At 39.3% G+C, this 16,194-nt stretch overlaps 2 protein-coding genes and 1 non-coding gene across 6 annotated transcripts in view; all 3 read right to left on the bottom strand.

Moving 5' to 3' along the window:
• Window positions 1-1,725: 1,725 nt before the first annotated feature.
• Window positions 1,726-1,842, bottom strand: LOC113501584. The gene has a single exon (XR_003401297.1). It is a non-coding gene; the product is annotated as a U5 spliceosomal RNA (small nuclear RNA).
• LOC113501191 (mediator of RNA polymerase II transcription subunit 15-like) lies at window positions 1,831-6,134 on the bottom strand. Its single transcript, XM_026882256.1, has 3 exons — window positions 5,828-6,134; window positions 2,631-2,770; window positions 1,831-2,145 (listed from the first exon to the last, which is right to left on the bottom strand). The coding sequence occupies exons 1-3, from the start codon at window positions 5,893-5,895 to the stop codon at window positions 2,024-2,026; spliced, it is 330 nt and encodes a 109-aa protein (XP_026738057.1). The 5' UTR covers window positions 5,896-6,134; the 3' UTR covers window positions 1,831-2,023.
• A 697-nt stretch (window positions 6,135-6,831) lies between these two features.
• The window catches only part of LOC113501187 (zinc finger protein ush-like), a 166,661-nt gene continuing 157,298 nt past the window's right edge, over window positions 6,832-16,194 (bottom strand). For 3 of the 4 annotated variants that reach the window (XM_026882250.1, XM_026882251.1, XM_026882252.1), the window contains 2 exons: window positions 10,252-12,149; window positions 6,832-10,072 (listed from right to left, as the gene is read on the bottom strand). In XM_026882250.1, the coding sequence (XP_026738051.1) occupies window positions 9,677-10,072; window positions 10,252-12,149 (2,294 nt within the window). In that variant the 3' untranslated portion in view covers window positions 6,832-9,676. Of the gene's footprint in view, window positions 10,073-10,251; window positions 12,150-12,632; window positions 16,180-16,194 lie in introns of those variants that run through there. The other variant, XM_026882253.1, reaches the window with a different exon arrangement.

Below are 16,194 nucleotides of genomic sequence, written 5' to 3'. Positions count from 1 at the left end.
TTCCCCTTTGGGCAGCGGGATCGGTCTGCCCCTCCAACATGGCCTATATACTACACCTGCCTCTGTAAAAAAACTTTTATATTTCAATAAGCCTTTTATTTTTCACCCTTTACTTACTAAGTTATACCTATAACGAAATAATGATTTCAATGGGCTTCATTGAGAAGATCAAGTAACGGTCTAAGTTCTACCTTTGTTTGAGCAGCGAGTCTGCTCCCACGTGCTTTGTGCTGCTACCGGGAGACCAGTTTATAATTTTATGTACCATAATATGTATATTCTCTTTGAAAAAAATAGCCCTTATTTGCTTTTGTACAGACGCACGTAATCTTATGCGTAAGAAGCGTGTTGCGTACTTACACATTTTTTAACTAACGGATACCTTTCGAATGCTCCCATACTGTCTGGTGCAGAGTAGAATCTTTCTTATTTTTCTATGTACCTATATTAAAAAAAACCCCTCAGAGGGTTCTACAAATATTCCAATCATTTAATACATTCAAAATACAGAGACACTTAGATTCAGAACATTTGTGAATCACACAAATGTTTGTCCCATGCGGAGATCGAACCGGCGATACGCGACGCACCGTGGATAAGTAGATTTAGAACCTACTTGACTATGCAAACGCATGCGCACAATAGTCACATACTTGAACGGTTCACGGTTCGGCGCTTTTCCAATGTCTACCTGCCAATCATATGAATCATAATATAGTACCAGCCCATGTAATTCGTAAATAGCACTCATAAATGATGTACTTTGCACTTACCCATAAATCTAAAAACAAGTTGCCACCTCGTAACCTTGGGGTAGGCATTGGCAGGAAACGCGACGAACGGTTAAGTGCCGTCAAAGTTCGGTCCGAAGTCCAAAGTACGAGATGCCTTTGCATTCGTAGTCAGGTATAATAAAAAACAATAGGTAGAGATTAATATGAACAGGTGAACTAAATTTATGAATCTAAAGGATTATTCGAATGCAAATGGTTCAAACGGAAAGACTTTTTTCGTGGCGTAATTCCATCGACGATGTATGTCTGGTCATAGGTACACTGTATTTCTGGTGACTAATAAAGTGATTTGTTATCTTTTGGCTAGGTACTTGAACGGAACCCGCAGTGTAGCAACTAGCGAATTCGCCTCGCACTTGAAAACGCCTATTATGAATTAATTTTATTTAATTAAATTATGATTCAATTCACTTCAACAGGCCTAGTGGTGGTACGTGACAGCGGAACACGATGATTTCGGGTTCAAACCTCAATTTGCTTAAGAAACTAGAATAAAAGTCCAATAGAACTTGGGAAAGGGCTAGACTTAAGCAAAGCGGTCTTATCTTCTAAGGTAATGGTGGTAAGCAAATAATTTATCACAATAAGTATCTCGTAAAATTTATTAAAATGTAAAAAATATCTAACAAAGATTATGACAATATTCATAACAAAGCTAAGAATGGACATAATTATTATTATAGCAATCTGTTTAACGTTAAAAGGTAGATTTTTGGGCTAATGCTTAATAAGCAGAAAGGAAATCATTACAGAAATTCAGACATTAGACAAAATATTTAATTAAATAGTTGTAAAAATAGTTGAACTGCAGTGTTTAGTTGAATAATCTATTTTATGTTCAATTATTTGACATTCGAATAAACTAATTAAGTTTAACATAGACTGACTATACAAGAGTAATTATATTAATTGTATATGATAAAGGAATTACAACTTCGCCGAAGCGAAGTATTCAAAAAATAGAGTTAGACTCATTTGAGTGTTCCCCTCCACGGAAATCTTTAGTAAAAGGCGAAAGATTTATGCGTTTGAAGGGAAACCAGAGTTAACGTTACGAGCGCCTCGAGCCGACCCAACCAAACCGCGGAAAATCTTAACACCGCCATTCAGAAATCGCCTCTCAATGCACAGTGACATCTGTTGTGCGAGTTTAGAACTAAATACAAGACTTAGTTCCATTTCGAACCGTCGCGCGCTGCTGTTTTTTTATCCAGTGACTTTTGAGTTTCTTATTGCATACTTAGGTTTTGAAGTGATTTTAGTCCTTGTGTGTTAACCTGTCTCTGGCCATTTGATTCTCGTAGCCGCGCAATAACGTGGTCGGGATCTGGATGACCGTTTTGGTGGAGTACTGGAAAGATCATTATTCGTTAGTCACTTCAAATAAAAACAAAAGAGGAAATGATAATAACTCTATGATAAAAATATTTAACGTTAAAAATCGCATTGAAACTTGGTAGGAACACTAGGAACAGTAGGAACTTAAACATGGATTAACAGTCAAATATAACATCATAGGGAAGCGACGTTAAATATAAATGTAAAGTCAAAAAATGTAATCCTAATTAACACTAGTCATGTTTCTCACGCTTTATTATCCCCTAACAGGATAAAATTCGCCTTTTCCTCCTTTCCTAATTCAAGGCCATATCAACTCATTCGATCCGTCCTTATTCGTTCACCTAAGGGCCCATTCAGACCATGCAAGTTTCAATACATTGTGCAGCAGCACGGTACCGCCACGCCACCAGCAATGTGTTACAACTTGCACGATATTTCTCGCATCGTCTAAATGGGCCATAAGCTACATAACTTCTTTACAAATAAATGTCTTACCGATCCTCCGTAATTTGAATAGTAATTTGGCAATGGTGTTCATGTATTGTTCCCGGGTCTTGACTTTTGTGAACACGAAATTCTCCATCTCGACAGCAGTCAGGTGTATAGGCACACCGGTCTGTTGGATGGAGGCCTCACTAAAACAAAGATGAACTATGTTTTTGTAAAATATATTAGTCCTGGGCCCCGATTCTGCTATTTACAATGGCCATTATTGTGTAGCCTGGGCGAGGCCATTTTTTTCGGATGGGGAATCATCATATGACTCCTTCCACTTTGAGTTGAGCGGAAAGGAGAGTCAGACTTTTACAGACTTCATATTTCGTCCTTGAATACATACCAATTCGTGTACCGGGGCCACGTTAACCGTTTAGAACAATCCCGCCGCTCCAGCGTTTTGAATCATGCCTAAGATACCTACTGTTTGAGTCGACCCACACCTAGCACACCAAGGAAGCACTCTTTTTGCGAGCTAGTCAACGCCATTCACCTTCTCAAAAATCAAAAGTAAGTTATTCAAATTAGGCCTAATTGTTTATTTTTTAAATTACATTGGACAGCATTTTCACAAATATTGTCGGTAGGAATCTGACAATACTCGCTTTCTTCCCTAAGGATGGGTATTCATGACCCACCATTAAGCCGCTGCTGTTTAAAATTCCTAACTTATTCAGAAATAACTCAAAACATAAAACTAACATGCCATCTTTGAACTTCACGAACAATATTCATGAGATATCAGTGCAAAGTTCTCTTATTTCTTGATAGCTAAGATAACGTTAAATATTCGATAAAATGATAAATACAAAATTGGTCTATCAGCCTATCTCAGTAATTGCTGTAAAGTTCGTACTCCACAACGAAGTGAAGGGAACCTGGGTGCCTAGTGTACCTACTGTCCATTGTATTTAGAACTTTAATTTTCTTTTATTAAAGCTCAATTTGAATTAATAGTTACAGAGTTCGTCGAACGCAACTTATGCGTACGTTTTAGTTGAAATCTCTGCTATAATGCAAAAATAAGATGTCCATGTAAGATAATGCAGAAGCTTCATGATTACACGCTATCAGTACCAGCAATTGACCCACAATCGATTAAGTCAAGATAATAATAACAAAGTCGAAATTATTCGCGAGTAGTGACGACACAAGACGCCATCTTGAAACAATTTGGTGATAGAGTTCAAGAGCACGATGCAGCGATGGGTAGATATCATTCAAGGGGCTTGAAGTCCAAAATTTGCAGTACAACCGGTATCAGTCGAAGTCCGGGGCAAAGTTATACCTGTCTGCGCTAAGTTGGCCTTTTTGACAGGCTGTCAATTTGTCTAACAAGCGACAGTACGCTACTGTTTCAATTGAGTGTAGTCGATTTTAAGTTGGGACTTGTTCAATTGAATTGCATGCGTAAAAATTTAATAAGAAAAAAATATCTCTTTGTTTTTTGTATTAAGAACCTAAATCTTAATTATAGTGGCGCATACTACGATTTGTCATACATACATGTCATAATCCTTGGTTATTTCTTCGCCGACAGTTCTTTAATTTGAGTTTGAACGTAAATTCCAGTATTTCAATTTTAACTTTTTTCCTTGTCACTATTCTCATTAATTACACATTTCTACGTCTTACTTTAACTATTATAACGGTTATTTTCTCGCGGTGTCTATGCAATGTTTGACGCAGTACAAAATCATTAGGTGATTCAACAGACAATCAAGTTTGATCTGAATTTCCTGATGCTTCAAAAGTGTTTCTGGGGTTTCCCATTTTTGCTCATTTCAATACAAAACAATGATATTATGCCAGTTTGGTATGTATACATACGTATGTAGGTTCTTAATGTTCTTACTTACCTATCTGTTTATCACGTTTTATTAGTTTATAAACGGTTAAACAGGGTGAACAGAATTGGTGGGGAAAATAATGATGAAATGATTACCCGATTCCAAAGTACTCCAATGTTTTCATACTTAATATATACTAATTTAATCTATACTAATATATAAACCTGAAGAGTTTGTTTGTTTGTTTGAACGCGCTAATCTCAGGAACTACTGGTCCAAATTGATTATTTTTGTGTTGAATAGACCATTCATCGAGGAAGGCTTTTGGCTATAAACCATCACGCTGCGACTAAAAGGAGCTAAGATATAATGGAAAGTGAAAAAAACCGGGCAGGTATACCTAAATCATAAATTATATCTTCTACCCACGGGGACGAAGTCACGAGCTAGTTAAAAATAAAGCGTTTAGCTGTTTATTTATCCCGCCAGTCGAGAATCTGTTTAACAGTAGATAAGCTACTTATTTTATTTCTTAAGAGTTTTTTACTGATCAAAATTGAAATGTTGTCAGTTCCTTATAGTTTCGAATTTTTTTATGCCTCGCCATATTCTGCTGAATTTTGTTTGAAATTCTTATTTACTAAGATATTTAGCTTACTCGTTTACTTATTTAAATTAAACGTATGGTCTTAAGTTCAGCTGTTTATTTTTTTTATATCTATCTCGGTTAATTATCACATCCAGTTGGCATCAGATTGTGTGAAAAAAAACGTCACAAACCACGATTAAACCTAGACTTTGATCCGCGCGATTTCGAGATACTTACTTTCTGACAAAGCGAGAAATTTCGTGTGAGTTGCATGCATTGCGCGGAAGCCAGGTCTATTATCAAAAATGGTATGTCATAACCGGCAATGTATAGCTACTCGCACTATACTTTTCGCGTCGTCTTAATAGACGTTAAAGATAAGATGTTTATTATTATTTTGACTGAATGTTAACGACGTTACAACAGAAATTGTTTGATAGGAAATAGTAATATCTAATCTAAGATCGGATTTATTTATTTTTCCTTGAAAAGGAACTCATTACTTCAGACTTGAAATAAGTCGTGAATTATAAATAAAAGCAATGAACATAATTAAGTTTAAAAAAATCGTTACCTTTGGAGTTTGAACACGAAACACCAAGGTCGCTTATACATTTTGGTATAAATAAAAAACTATACATTTCACTCATGCGTCCAGGAGGCAGGAGTATAGAACGGGTGGTTAAATTTTGAAAAAATTGTCATGAATTGTCTCGCAGATTATTCAGCTTTGTTCAGAGATGAGAGATTCACTCAAAAATATTTCTTTAAGGACTTTGACCGGATTAAAAAAAGAAAGAAACACATAAATGACTCACATTTTAGAAATTACAGCACGCCTGTTAATCTGTCTCCTCCAACTACCGGGATCGGAAACTGAAGGCATTTTATTCTTCTTATTTATAACCGTTAATATTAGAAACAGGTGTCGACACCACCAAGCACAACACACGAATGACGGCGTAGTCGGCGTATCAACAAACACAGACTATAATAAATAATTATAAATATGATCAGTGAATGGACCGGACTACACGCGGTGCAAATAGTTTTTATTTTCCTTAAGCCGCGCGACTCGCGAGACGCGACCTTTGAATCAAAACATACTGTAATGACGTAATGAATCGCGCCAATTTTTGTATCTCACAGCGCCATCTGTTATTTTAGTGTTGAACTATTTGGTTATCTGTACAAAAGCGGTGCCGTTTTCTGGCACATAATGAAGTTGAAGTCCATAATAATAAGTTACTTATATTTCTTTGGATTAAATAAAACCAGAACTGTTAGTTTGTAACAATTTCATTACATATTTACGTTTTTGCAGAATGTTTAACCCTCTTCCCTTCAGAGACTTGTGATATGAAGAGGAAATGATCTATGAAGAGGGAATGATATATAATGATCATTCTATATTTTCTTGCACTAAAATACAGTCGTGTCATAATTACTGATATTTATCTTCGCTGGGTACGCAAAGGTAAAAAGAAGTAAAGAGGAGATAGTAGGAGAGAGACTGAACAGTATACAGGAAAAGTTGTAAAAGTTTTGATGTTAATACTTGGGGCCACTAGAGGCGCTGTAGTCGCCCAAATTTATTGTTTGTCTCACCCTTTGTATTTAGTAAGTTTACGCGCATAACACACTTTCATTACCAGTTCAGACTGTACTAAGACTATAATATAATCTGTGCTATAGTACACATATTATGAATTTGCCTTAGACTTTAGTGATTTAAAATAAGCAGTCTAGCGGGAGTCGAACCCACGCCCTCAGTGTTTACGTATTTAATTGGGTTCAGAAAAGTAAATAAAAAGAATAAATAATATGTGATAAATAATTTATTGTCTGGCGGTATTTTTACAATATCATTGTATGCCTACATCAGTTACTTTCATTAATTGTTATTATCACTTTAAGTCAACTTCTTAATAATAATAATGTTGCATTTTAAATATTGGTAGGTACAGAACGAGTGTCTTAAATTATTAGATGGCCTCATAATCTATCTTAGCTGTTAATTTGACATAATTATCGGTAATAAGTACGAACCTTTATCGTTGTAAGAGCGAGAGACAGCTATATGGAGTGTATATCACTGTCTCGCTTGCACAGTCGCCACGGCACTGTTTTAAATGCTTGGTACTAGCAATGCAACTTCTTTCTTTTAGAATTCGAATTAAAGATTCTATTTCTAACTTACAAGTGGCCATTAATAAATTTAAGACAAACGTGAAAACATACGAAATAAAATGTATTGTAATTTTATTCGAGATGACGCCCCTACATTAAGAACTATGCTTTAATGAGAACACAGTTATGGCACATAACATCAGATGCTGTGTTTCGTTATATACTTGTTTTACATAAAATGTCATGATTTTTACGTTAATTCTACATTTTGTGGGCAGGCTTGTATAAAATTAACTTGGTATATAGTACCTAAGTACGTAGATGAAGAAGTTTTTTATAAATATGGTATATGAGTTTTGATGTAGAAAGCAGTGATTGTTAGTGTAAAGTAAAATACACTTAAAAGCCAGTTATATTGGTTATATAACATGACAAATTCTGCTGTCATGACATATGCCATTGTGAGAGCGAGACACCGCTACTTATGATATATTGCGCCATCTTGCTCGCACAATGACAGCCGTGCTATCAACCTAGTTACTTTTAACTTCATGGTGAAAATCAGATTTTATAATGACGTCACTTTTGTACACCTGCCCACCGAATACGTCATAAAAATGGAAGATTAACATAAATTCTGTTTTGTACCTATATTTATCGCAACATTGAATCGAGACTCATTCCTTTACAGACAGACAAACAAAAATACACAAATTACAATAATATAATTATACGTAGGGAACAAGTCTTGTAGTCACTTAATCTACAGCTATATTAATGAGATAACTATAAATGCAAATTACGATTATTCTAGCGATGCTTTGGCATTCACAAAACATGGTTTTTACAAAGGCCAGAAAAAATGTACGGACTTTTTTTTGTCTGTTTGTCTATGCTATGCTGAAACTGCTGATCAAAAGTTAATATTTTTCAATATTTATGGGACCAAAAGGCAATTATTCCGCATCAAGCAAAAAATAATTAGTTACGATTAAATGTGAAGTCGACAGAGATTGATGGTTTCAATTTACGTATTACAAAGTAATTCAGAAAAGCCCGCCATATTTGAAAAAAAAGGTTTTAGTCTATTCCTTAACTAATTCATAGTAAAATTCCGTTAAATTTGAATATGGTATCTCGTTTTCGTTACCGTCCTACATTTTTTCTGGTCTTAGTAACTTTATATATTTTTTATTAACACTTAAGTTTTGATACTTTTTGTTTGGAGAACGATAAATACTGTGGTAAGCAAGTTTACACTGTTTGAAAAACGAAATACGTATACTAAAGTAAATGTTTGCATTTAAATGATGAAAATTATTCATAAAATAAAAACTGTAATATTCCTAATTTTTCATTGATAACTGAATATTTTAATCGTGAAAATGAAAGAAGAATGTTAAAACTCAATATGTAAAGGAAATATGTTTTTTTAACCATCTCTGACTCTGTTCATATTCGGTGATAGCTGATTAGAAGTAAAGTACGTATCCGAAAGAAATAGAATATTACAGTTTTTATTTTTAAAATGGCTGTTATAATGACACTGGTAAATAAAACCTCATTATTGGATCAGCACCTGCGTTAAGGAGTAGATAAATTCGCCTAATAATTAATTAATATTAAACAAAAATTAACAACAAAATCGAACAATCACTTAAAACGAATGGTAATAATATTTAGTAATATCTTTACATACATATATTTACAATTTTGGTAATATTTTTTAACCGTATACTAATACAAATACGAAGTTTAACTTTTAACTAGGAAATTTACAATAACAGAGTAACAAAAATCTTAAAGTATTGAGGGCTTGTATTTACATTAGCCAATATAAGACCTTTTTGCTTGTAGTACAAAAAAAAATCTCGCATAAAACGTGCGATGGACTTTTTTAACCACTGCCAGCATTTAAGGGTTAAGAGAAAATATACTTAGGTTATGTCACGCCATTTCATTTTATTGAGTACATTCTTCCACGCATTTGTACTACTTTTGTAGATATTATGTGACGTAGCGTAAGCTAAGTATTTTATTTTACCATAATAATAATTATAACATTGAATCGAAAATGTCAAACATCGATTTGGCATTGATATGCGTTATTATAGTGTAATTTTAATAATCATTAATTTATTGCACATTTAATTTTATATTTTATTTCAAAACGCGAAGATACATTCTTATTTCTAGAATAATTACAAGAATATCTGTTGAAGCAACGTAAGCAATTGTTGTATTTGCGAGCGATATTTTTAAAGTATGATGTTCAAAACTTTAGGTTTGATAAAGCAATCACAATTAATTTCATAAAAAACCTGTACAAATCAAATTGCATTAAACAACAGACAACCATGAGACGTAAACTCTTTGATTCATTCTTCTTTGTCTATTAACTTCGTTAGTTCCCACTCACAAGAAGAGATGGCGCTAGTAGTTACCTTCCCAGTAAATGTTTTTGATGAAATTATTGTGCATCACTTTGCCCGATATACATGAATGTTTGAGATTAGAGCGAAGTCTCGCACTAGAATTTATAGTACAGGAGTGTCTGTGACCCTGGCGGGCGTAGGCACGTTGTTGTTGGCCGCCGCATCCTGGTTGTTAGCGGTGCAGTAGAACTGCTTGTGTGCTTTGTAAGTGTTCACGTATTTAAACGATATGTCGCACGACTTGCAGTAGTTTGGGGTCTCCTCTAGTTCTGTCTCTGGTTCCTTTTTGATGTCCACTGTTGGGACTGGGGAGGTCTGTTCTTCCTCTGGTTCGTCGGTGGCGTGTACGAGGCGCGCGTGTCGCACGACGTTGCCGCGGTAGGTGGAGGTGTAGGCGCAGCTGCCGCAGCGGTGCACGCGCTCGCCGCCCACCGCTGGGCTCGGGGAGGTCGCCTCGCGACTGTCTTCCTCCAGCACGCATGCTATGTAGCTCTCCTCCTGGAATAGATGGTAGTTGTTCATGAGAATTACGATTGTGTGAAGTTAACCCTTTTTGAATCTGCGAGTTAGAAAGCTTTAGACTTTCTAAATAAGATAAATCTCCATCATCTTATAATATCGTAAGATAATTCAAAAAAATTGGTCATTAATGTGATTATTTTGTGATACGAACTTACCTGCAGATCAGCAGGTTTCTTGTTGTTGAAGTGCATGCGAATATGCGTGCGCATGCCTCGCAGCGTGTTGCCCCGGTACCGGCAGATGGTGCAGCGGAAGGCCTTGACGCCGGCGTGCGCCTCCATGTGGCGCTGCGCGGCGGCGGCGGTGGGCGACACCACCTCACAGCAGGGACACTTCCACCCTCCCTCCGAGCCCGACGTGGGCCGCGGAGCCTCCGGCACGCTGCGCGGCGACCGAGTCTCGCGCTTCGTGCAGTAGAACGACTGGTGCGTCGTCAAGTTGTCCAGCGAGCTGAAGTGGATGCCGCACGCGAGGCAGATCAGCTGGCGGTACTGCGGCGGCGGGCCCGGCTCCGGCGGCGCGGGGCTGGCGCGCTCCTCTCCGCCGCCCGCCGAGCAATAGTGCCGCTTGTGGATGCGGTAGTTCTCATACTTGCAAAACACGATGTTGCATTCCTTGCACTTCGAAACTCCTTGCTTTACAAGCACTTGAGGAGATGCTGCCGTCACTGGCAATTCTGATGCGAGGCGAATTGCAAGAGCAGGAGGAAGAATTGCGGGAGGAACGATTGGTGTGAATTTTTCTTCAGGTGGCGAGGGCACGCTGGGAGGTTTTGGTGTGGGCCCTCGGGAGTTCCGCCGCCGTCGTTTAGGCGAGCTTTCTGCGCTCGGCGATGAGGACCTTCGAGACGGAGACGGTGTGCCTGGAGATCCTGGCAGAGAAGGAGCACACACTATCTGCTCGGGTGTCGCGGAACGTATCCTATTCTCTTTTTCGTGTTCATCAGTTACCACCGATTCTGGCGACCGCCGGACACTAAGGTCCAGAGGAGTGGCTCCGTCTCTTGATGGCTCTCGAGGTCTATTTGCTGATTTCAAAACCTCAGGTTCTTTTCCATCGGCGTTTATGTTGGATAAAGCTCGACTGATAGGCTGGAAAGTTCCATTTGGTAACAAGAAACATGGCGTATCAGGGTCGGGCAGTGTCGCACCCGGGAGAGTACTGGCACTCCGTAACAGTGAGTAGGGTACAATTAAAATGGGATTAGTCGGTAACGCGAGGGCGTACTGGTTCTGCGCTGGTGGAGTAGCTCCCGGGGAGGGCGGCGCGGATCCGGACGTCGCCGAGCCGCCTCGAGCTGCTGCCAGCGCTTGCTTTACAACTTGTCTTGTGCTACAATAATGCTGTTTATGCGCTCGGTAAGTCTTGATAGAGCTAAATCGAATATCACAGTCTGCGCAGTAGCGGTCCTGTACCGGCGGACCCTCTGTGGCTTCACCGTTAGAGGTCGGTGTCGGCGCTGGAGTGCCGCTGCTTACTGGCGACGATGAATGCATCCTCATGTGCCTGTTCAAACTAACTTTCTTGTCGGCACTATATGAACAGTATGTGCACGCATACTGTTTGCCGGCAGGACGCGGAGTTTTCGCATCACTGCTCGACTCATCAACTGAAGGGTCAGCTGTTGCGTTTGCTCCTTCTGTTGGCTTAGGCAATCTATTCGAACAATAGTGTTCTTGATGTGCTTGCAATGTACTCAGAGACGAGTAGCGAATGCCACACGGCTTGCATACGTAGCTCGGGGCGGTAGATGCAGGAAAAAGTCCTGGAAACGCGGCCGCCGTCAAAGCGAGGTAGTCTCTTGCTTGTGGCGCCGGTGGTGGTGGCGGTGACGGTGATGGTGGCTCGTGTTTGAGCGAGGTGGCCTGCGGAGCGAGCGCCGGGTCAGTGGCGAGGCTGGTGTTGAGGCGCAGGCGAGGCGGCGACGCGGCAGGCGAGCCCCCGGACGCGGGCGAGGCTCCCCCGCTCGACGCGGCGCGCTCGCCTCCTGAGCTTGGTGTGCGAGGTTCTCCCGGCATCGCCTCGCTCTCGTTTCCCCATTCCTCGTCCTCACCTGAAAACATAAATAATACAAATAAGGAACTATTTACTGAGCAGTGTGCATCTACAAATGTAAAACAGTAGTGCAAAAAAAATATATACGCCATATCGGCTCCTATTAGTGTTGTTAATAGCTGTGCGATGGTGAGTTGGCAGCGACGTCCCGCGATAGTCGTCACTCGTCACGTTTCGTCCCGTATCTGTCGACGTCAGTCAGATGGAGGCTTCGCGAGTCGAGGCATACATTAGCGCTCCTAATTGAGACGTGGCCGCGCTATGTAAATGTCGCCGCGTGGGTGGGGCGCGAGCACCGGCCACTCGTCTTAACAAATGCGAGAAATGTGGACGAGATTAAGTTCGCGCACCCGGGACGGTTGATCCGTCATTACAGCCGATGCTCGTCCATCAATATCGTGAGCGGGCCCGCGGCAAACAGAACAAAAACTTAACGGGCCCCGTTGTAATTGGATCTGATTTCCAGAAAACGTTCGCTCACCTTCCTTTTGGAGCGACAACGATCTCTACCGAGCGAGGAATTAACCTATCTTTCGCGCAGCGATCTCGACTCAAAACGCCAATTAATGAGAGGCTCAACTTCATTCTCCTGGCCCTGTGAAGATCATTATATGGGCACGACAGCGAGATGGACGCGACGATTGGTGCGGCCGCGCACCGACCGCCATCTCGCGGTAACGAACACTGCTCGGATCGGATTGCGTTCGGGTCACGCTATCCTAGTGTGCGCGCGTTCCGATTGGTCATTACGATTGGTTGGTGACGCGCGATTGGCCGACTAATGCTGCCTTTATCTGGCAGCTTAATGTTAGCGTCATACCGAACGCGAGCTTATCGCGGTTCGTTAGTCGCGCTCCAGCTTCTGTTTTTCGCTAAATAAGTTATAAGCTTGTGATTGTTGGCTTGGCGAAAGGTTGTCCGGACAATCAGATAGATGGCGTGACTCGGTGTCGTTTATGCAGCTCTCGCGAACTGAACGTCGATTCGTTAAATGATATACATCTGTGCCCTTTGTCTTTATAAACATGTCATTGCGTTCGTACAAGAGAGAAACATGCGACTCATGTATTCGTTGAAAGCTAGCCCGCATAGTTTTGACTAGAACTTAACAATGAGCTTGTTAGATTAGGTGTACCCTTTGACTGCGAAGTTGCCTCACGAATTGCAGGAGAACAATGCATGTTTGCGTTCTCGTATGAAAATTCGTATGAATTATTATAATGTAATGTTAAATGTCGGGTACAAGGCGGCCGACAAGCGTCATACACGTGCCTACACACGTAGGGTTAAAAAACAAAGCCGCCATCTTGTTGAGGTGTTATCGGGGCTGTGATCGAGGTCCAATTAAAATAGTCGTGCATCGGTGGCGTCACAATCGCTGAGATACAGATCTGTGATAGTGACGCGTGTGAGCGATCACCTAGGTCCCGCCGAGCGCAGCCGTCCCGCGCCCGGCAGCGCCCGCGCTACCACAGCCCGGTACGAACCATATCTCGATTGATAACTCACGGTAATCGCTACACTCCACTTATCAACAGATAGCGAAAATAAATAAATACTCATTATTTACTTTTCGTGTAAATACAATCTGTATAGCAACATACTTGTGAACGGTAGTTATATGTTGTACGACTTTGTGGAGTCCTTCAGTCGTGACTCTAATCTGTAAGTCGAAAAGTTCATCATTTGAGTGTGTAAAGTTTATTATTGAGTTGTTTACATAAACAGTCACGCTATTTATGCCAATTTTCTAATGGGAAGTAGAAATAACTAAAGTAGTTATAGCACTTGCAATTTGCATTGGATTTCTTTATTGCCAGTTTAAAAAACTAGGTCATGCTAGTTCTTATTGCAAAGGAGTAATTAAGTAATTTTTGCACAATTTATAAGTTAAAGAATCTAATATTGAAGACCAAACCTGAACTTAACTGAAGTTTATTTCTTACGTCCTTTACAAGTTGTAAGGGCTCCCAAAATGCAACGAACCTTGAACGTATCAGATTCCCTGATAACTTGAGATAAAAATTTATTCATTAAATATTAATACACGCCGATTTATTAATATCTTGCTCCAACATCCATCAATAGCATGGATTCTAAAATTTCTTGTCGACTTCAGTTTTATTTTGTGATGATAGATGGCGTTGCTTGTGTGAATAATATGTCTAATATTTTAACAAGTACCTTTGTAAGGAAGTACGATAGGGAAAAATTGGGATTTGTAGTTAGTACTGATTCATAGTAATGGCGTGGTAGTACAAAAGTAGGATAAATTAATTAAATCATTATGTGCAGTTAAGACAAAGACCTGTCAGAAAGCATAAAACAAACTGTGTCGTAACCATCTGATCTACATAAAAAAAGTATAGGCACATGATTAAACCGTCAATCATAGACAAAATCTAAAAAACAATCATCTAATTCATCTAACTCCAAAAAAAAATCTATTAAAACATCGTTCCTTTTTTTAAACATGTCGTCTTAACGTCACTACAAAACATTATGAGCGCCATTACCAATGTTGCCAGTTACAAAATAAAAAAGCTACTAAAAAGTTACGAACAAAGAGTTGAGTGACAAAGTCGGACACGATTATCGTTGCACACATCTTGATTTATTTGTGTTTGTTAGGCTGGGTACAGACTACAGAGGGATGTGTACATCTATCATGCGAGGCCCGCGATAATATCATAGGTGTTTAATAGTTACAGCAGGAATTACATATTTGAATGAGGCTGACGTTCTGGAACTGGTTTCGCGATTTAGATAAGTTTTCGAATGTGTATTGTAGAGGTTTTTTGTTTGAAGTCTCTGAGATTTAATAATGCTATTTGATTTGATGTTTTGAATTTAAGATAAGTTGTTAATTCTAATTCTGAATTTTAAAGTATGAAATCGAAAGGCTGTTTTAATGTGTTTGCATGTTTATGCATTATTAATTCTTTTTTTGATGTTTGCCGACCCTTAGGTATTTGGTATAACGGCAGGAGAACTATTGTTTTAATAAGTCTTTAAATGGTTCCTGTTTTTCACCATTATCGGCAGATATTTTCATTACATGGGAAATTAAATATGAACTGAACACAAAAGCCAAGATTTCCTGAGAAATAACAGTACTCAACTAAAGCCGACATTCCCAGCACCATAATGCCCACATAATATCTAACCTCAGCTCATTATTGGGAGCCAATAACAAACCCATTGAATGTTTCCGAACGACTCACAGCCACGCTATTTACACATAAAAAATATTCTCAGTACGTATCAAGGTGGTGATCTTCCGCAAGTGTCCGGCAGGATGAACGTCGTGCGTCACGATCGGACGCGCATTAACATATCGCCGGTTCGATTCCGCTATCGTTACGCTGTGCTGCAGACCTACCACTAACTTTTTGCGCAAGACTGATGCGCGTGTGAAAATGAGACAGAGCTATAAACTGTGTAGAGTGCTGTCTCGCTTTCTTTATTTCAAGAGTGTTTCTTTGAGAGTTGGTGGTTGCTGACTTGTGCTGGCTGTGGCGCGTTTTCGTTTGCTGACGACACGTGATGTCTGGGTCGTTTCATTCATTAAAGAGGGTTTGTGAAAGATAGGATGTTAGCGGGTCTTTTGTTACTTATCATTTATTCATTTTTAAGTTTATAATAATTCGTATTTTGTGTAGAGTATAGTTGTAGTCTTAATTTTATCGAAAACATGATATTTTACACTTTAAATTAATGATACGTATCGGTTTAAAAATCTTTACCTAGACATTAAAATAAGCTCAGCATTAACATTCAAGTTAAAATACTCTAGCATTGCAATGGAGACGTGTCGAGCAAAAACGTTGGTAAGTAAGCGTAGTACGTAGTAGATAAACATTTCCTCGTGGTGTCCACGTCCTGGTTCATGACGAATAAATCTAGATGTCCACGCGGCCCGCGATAACAGTAACGTACAGCCGCGATGTTGCTAATAGGACTGAATAACCCGAAAATTACGGTATGTTTAAATAACGGTATGACGTCATATCGTAAAAAAATTGTTACCGCTATATTTGGAT

The sequence above is a fragment of the Trichoplusia ni genome, chromosome 15 (genome assembly GCF_003590095.1).
Source record: "Trichoplusia ni isolate ovarian cell line Hi5 chromosome 15, tn1, whole genome shotgun sequence".
NCBI lineage: Eukaryota > Metazoa > Arthropoda > Insecta > Lepidoptera > Noctuidae > Trichoplusia > Trichoplusia ni.
This window is presented reverse-complemented; position numbering and strand designations above follow the sequence as displayed.